The sequence below is a fragment of the Zingiber officinale genome, chromosome 1B (assembly GCF_018446385.1).
Source record: "Zingiber officinale cultivar Zhangliang chromosome 1B, Zo_v1.1, whole genome shotgun sequence".
Lineage (NCBI taxonomy): Eukaryota > Viridiplantae > Streptophyta > Magnoliopsida > Zingiberales > Zingiberaceae > Zingiber > Zingiber officinale.
Window position 1 is genome coordinate 14317439 of NC_055986.1, and position 2642 is coordinate 14320080.

General features: G+C 38.2%; 1 protein-coding gene across 1 annotated transcript; it reads left to right on the plus strand.

Moving 5' to 3' along the window:
* Positions 1-1775: 1775 nt before the first annotated feature.
* On the plus strand, positions 1776-2442 carry LOC122051333 (histone H4). The gene has a single exon (XM_042612431.1). It carries the CDS (start codon positions 1826-1828, stop codon positions 2135-2137), a length of 312 nt encoding a protein of 103 aa, XP_042468365.1. The 5' UTR covers positions 1776-1825; the 3' UTR covers positions 2138-2442.
* Positions 2443-2642: the final 200 nt, after the last annotated feature.

The following is a 2642-nucleotide window of genomic DNA, read 5'->3' on the forward strand; positions in this document are numbered from 1 at the left end:
CAATAACTGACTAGACATGCGAGAAAAAGTTGTTCGGTAGGTTTTGAACGATTGATCTTACATGACAATCAATCGAGATAAGAGGCTAATTGATTGAGAGGAATTTTCTAACACAAAATTAATCCTAGAAAATAGGTTCTCGTGGACATTTCAAGCCACCGATTCTTGGGTGTTTTGGAGAAGCAGTGCTGCTACATTTCCCACTACTAAGAGGCATTTCAAAGCTACGAGCAAGCATCCAAAGCAAGGTTTTTAATTGTAAAATGTTATTGCTTTTATTTTAATTTGTTTTTTGTATCGCTTGCTCTTGTTGTTTTAAGAACGCGTTGTATAAGGTTTCTTTATCTTGAAAAAGTTTTCGAGAATGAGGGATTTTTTAGTGGATGTGAACATTATGAGTGAATCCTTGAATTAGTCATTTTAAGGAGATGAATACTAAATAAAATCGAAAGAATTAACACTATACTTTACTTCAAGTTTCCACTGTCATTCAAATTAGAGAAGTGAAGTGAACTATATATCACTCCCCTTTGGCTCAATTCCTAACACTATTTATAAGTTTATAAACTCTTTTTGCACTTGTCCTAGATGATCTAAGAAAAGATGATATGAGATATTAAAATGAACAAAAGTTCTAGTGAGATCGATTTTAAGACAAATACCTTCGAGCGATCCTCGATTCAATAGTCTGACTACTTTTACTAAGTTTAATTTATAGGTGATAAAAAAAGATGATGCAAACCATTTAAAAGATTATAAATTCATAGTGTATGTTAATGCAAAATACTTTAAGCGGTAGATACAACTAAATTATTTTAATATGTTGGCAAAATATTTTAGTAAGACTTTAGATGCTCAATAAAGTGTGCATGGAGCTCAAAGAGCTCTGTAGAGTTTGGTTAGTGATTGACTTAATGAAGTCAAGTGACTTGATAGTTAAAAGGTCTATAATGATGAGATAGATCGAGATCAATAAATAATAATATGAGCCATCTAAAAGATTAAATTTTTATTGTGAACCAACTCTAAGTCAAAGAGCACAAAGTCGTTCAAGATAGGAATACAAATTATCTTTGAAGAAGAGGTTGAAGAGTTAAAAGAGAGAGAAATCTGTGGGCAAATTAAAAAAGTGAGGGCCAAGAAATGAGTTTGTGGACGATATGATATAGATGATCTAGAGGTGAAATCCTGAGTTGTTGGAGCTGTAGAAAATTCGGATAAGTGCACTATATTTATTTATTAGTTAGTATTAGATATTGAATTCTTCGGACTAATTAATCTTGGGAATAATGAATTCAGTCATACGAAATTTTTTTATTAGTTATCACGATAATTTCAGAAATATTCATAACGGAAGTCTAAATTTATTATTATACTAGAGAAAAATATGTTATAATAAATCTAACAGAAAATCAAATCATAAATATTTAAAAGACTATATATAAATGAGGTAGCCCGCGGCTACGATAAATGCTAACTTACAGATGATCTGAAGATCTGAACCAACAGATGGACCGAACCAAGTAACCATGTACAATTCACGCCAATTGGAACGCGCCAATTCGCGGATTTTGCTTTTCGTAAAGTCCGCGTATAGCGGGCGCCGCGAGATGGATCGTCGATCCGCTCACCATCGTTTCCGCCAATGAGCATCGAAAGTGACTAATCGAACGGACAGAACACAAATTAGTCTCGTCCCACGGATCGCCTTCCATCCAACAGTTCAGTTTGCGTTCGTCGTTATATATGCGAACCGATTCAGACCATCCGACACGCGTTCCGCATCCTTGTCCCAAATCGATTACAACTCAGAATCAGATCGATTATGTCGGGCCGCGGAAAGGGAGGCAAAGGGTTGGGGAAGGGCGGCGCCAAGCGCCACCGCAAGGTCCTCCGCGATAACATCCAGGGCATCACCAAGCCCGCCATCCGCCGCCTGGCGAGGAGGGGAGGCGTCAAGCGCATCTCCGGCCTCATCTACGAGGAGACCCGGGGTGTCCTTAAGATTTTTCTCGAGAACGTCATCCGTGACGCCGTCACCTATACTGAGCATGCCCGCCGCAAAACTGTCACTGCCATGGATGTCGTCTACGCCCTCAAGCGCCAAGGCCGCACTCTCTACGGCTTCGGCGGCTAAACGTCAATATGGCACAAAGGTAGTGCCTGATAGAATTGTAATCACAATCTATCAGTGTTAGATACAAAAATTTGAATATGTCCGTTGCTGAACTTCATCACATTGCCTCCTGTGGAAATCCAAGCATTTGTGTCGCTTTATCCCATCATGCAGATGCGCCCCTACATCCCTACTGTGTTCAAGTGGCGAACATAGGGTTACGAATTGAAGGTGGCAATGTATTTACTTTTCTTTTATTTTTTTTTTGGTAATGCATGTATCAGTTCATCGTATTAATCGGGGATGTGATTGATCCGGTCTCAAAATAAAGTTTCTTATGGACTATCAGGTAAACTGCAGATGAGTTTTAGTGGATATTTTAGGAGTGGAATTCACATCCTCAGTGCCTAATTCTATGATTAGATGGGGGAGGAGTTTCATTACTGGGAAGGGAAGGAAGGGGAATTTTTTTATATTCTAAATTAGGGGTAAGAAAATAAGAGATATGGAAGGATAAAATTTTCCT

What these genes read in the sequence shown, in the direction of transcription:
- LOC122051333 (XM_042612431.1), top strand. Translation starts at nt 1,826, where the DNA reads ATGTCGGGCCGCGGAAAGGGAGGCAAAGGGTTGGGGAAGGGCGGCGCC.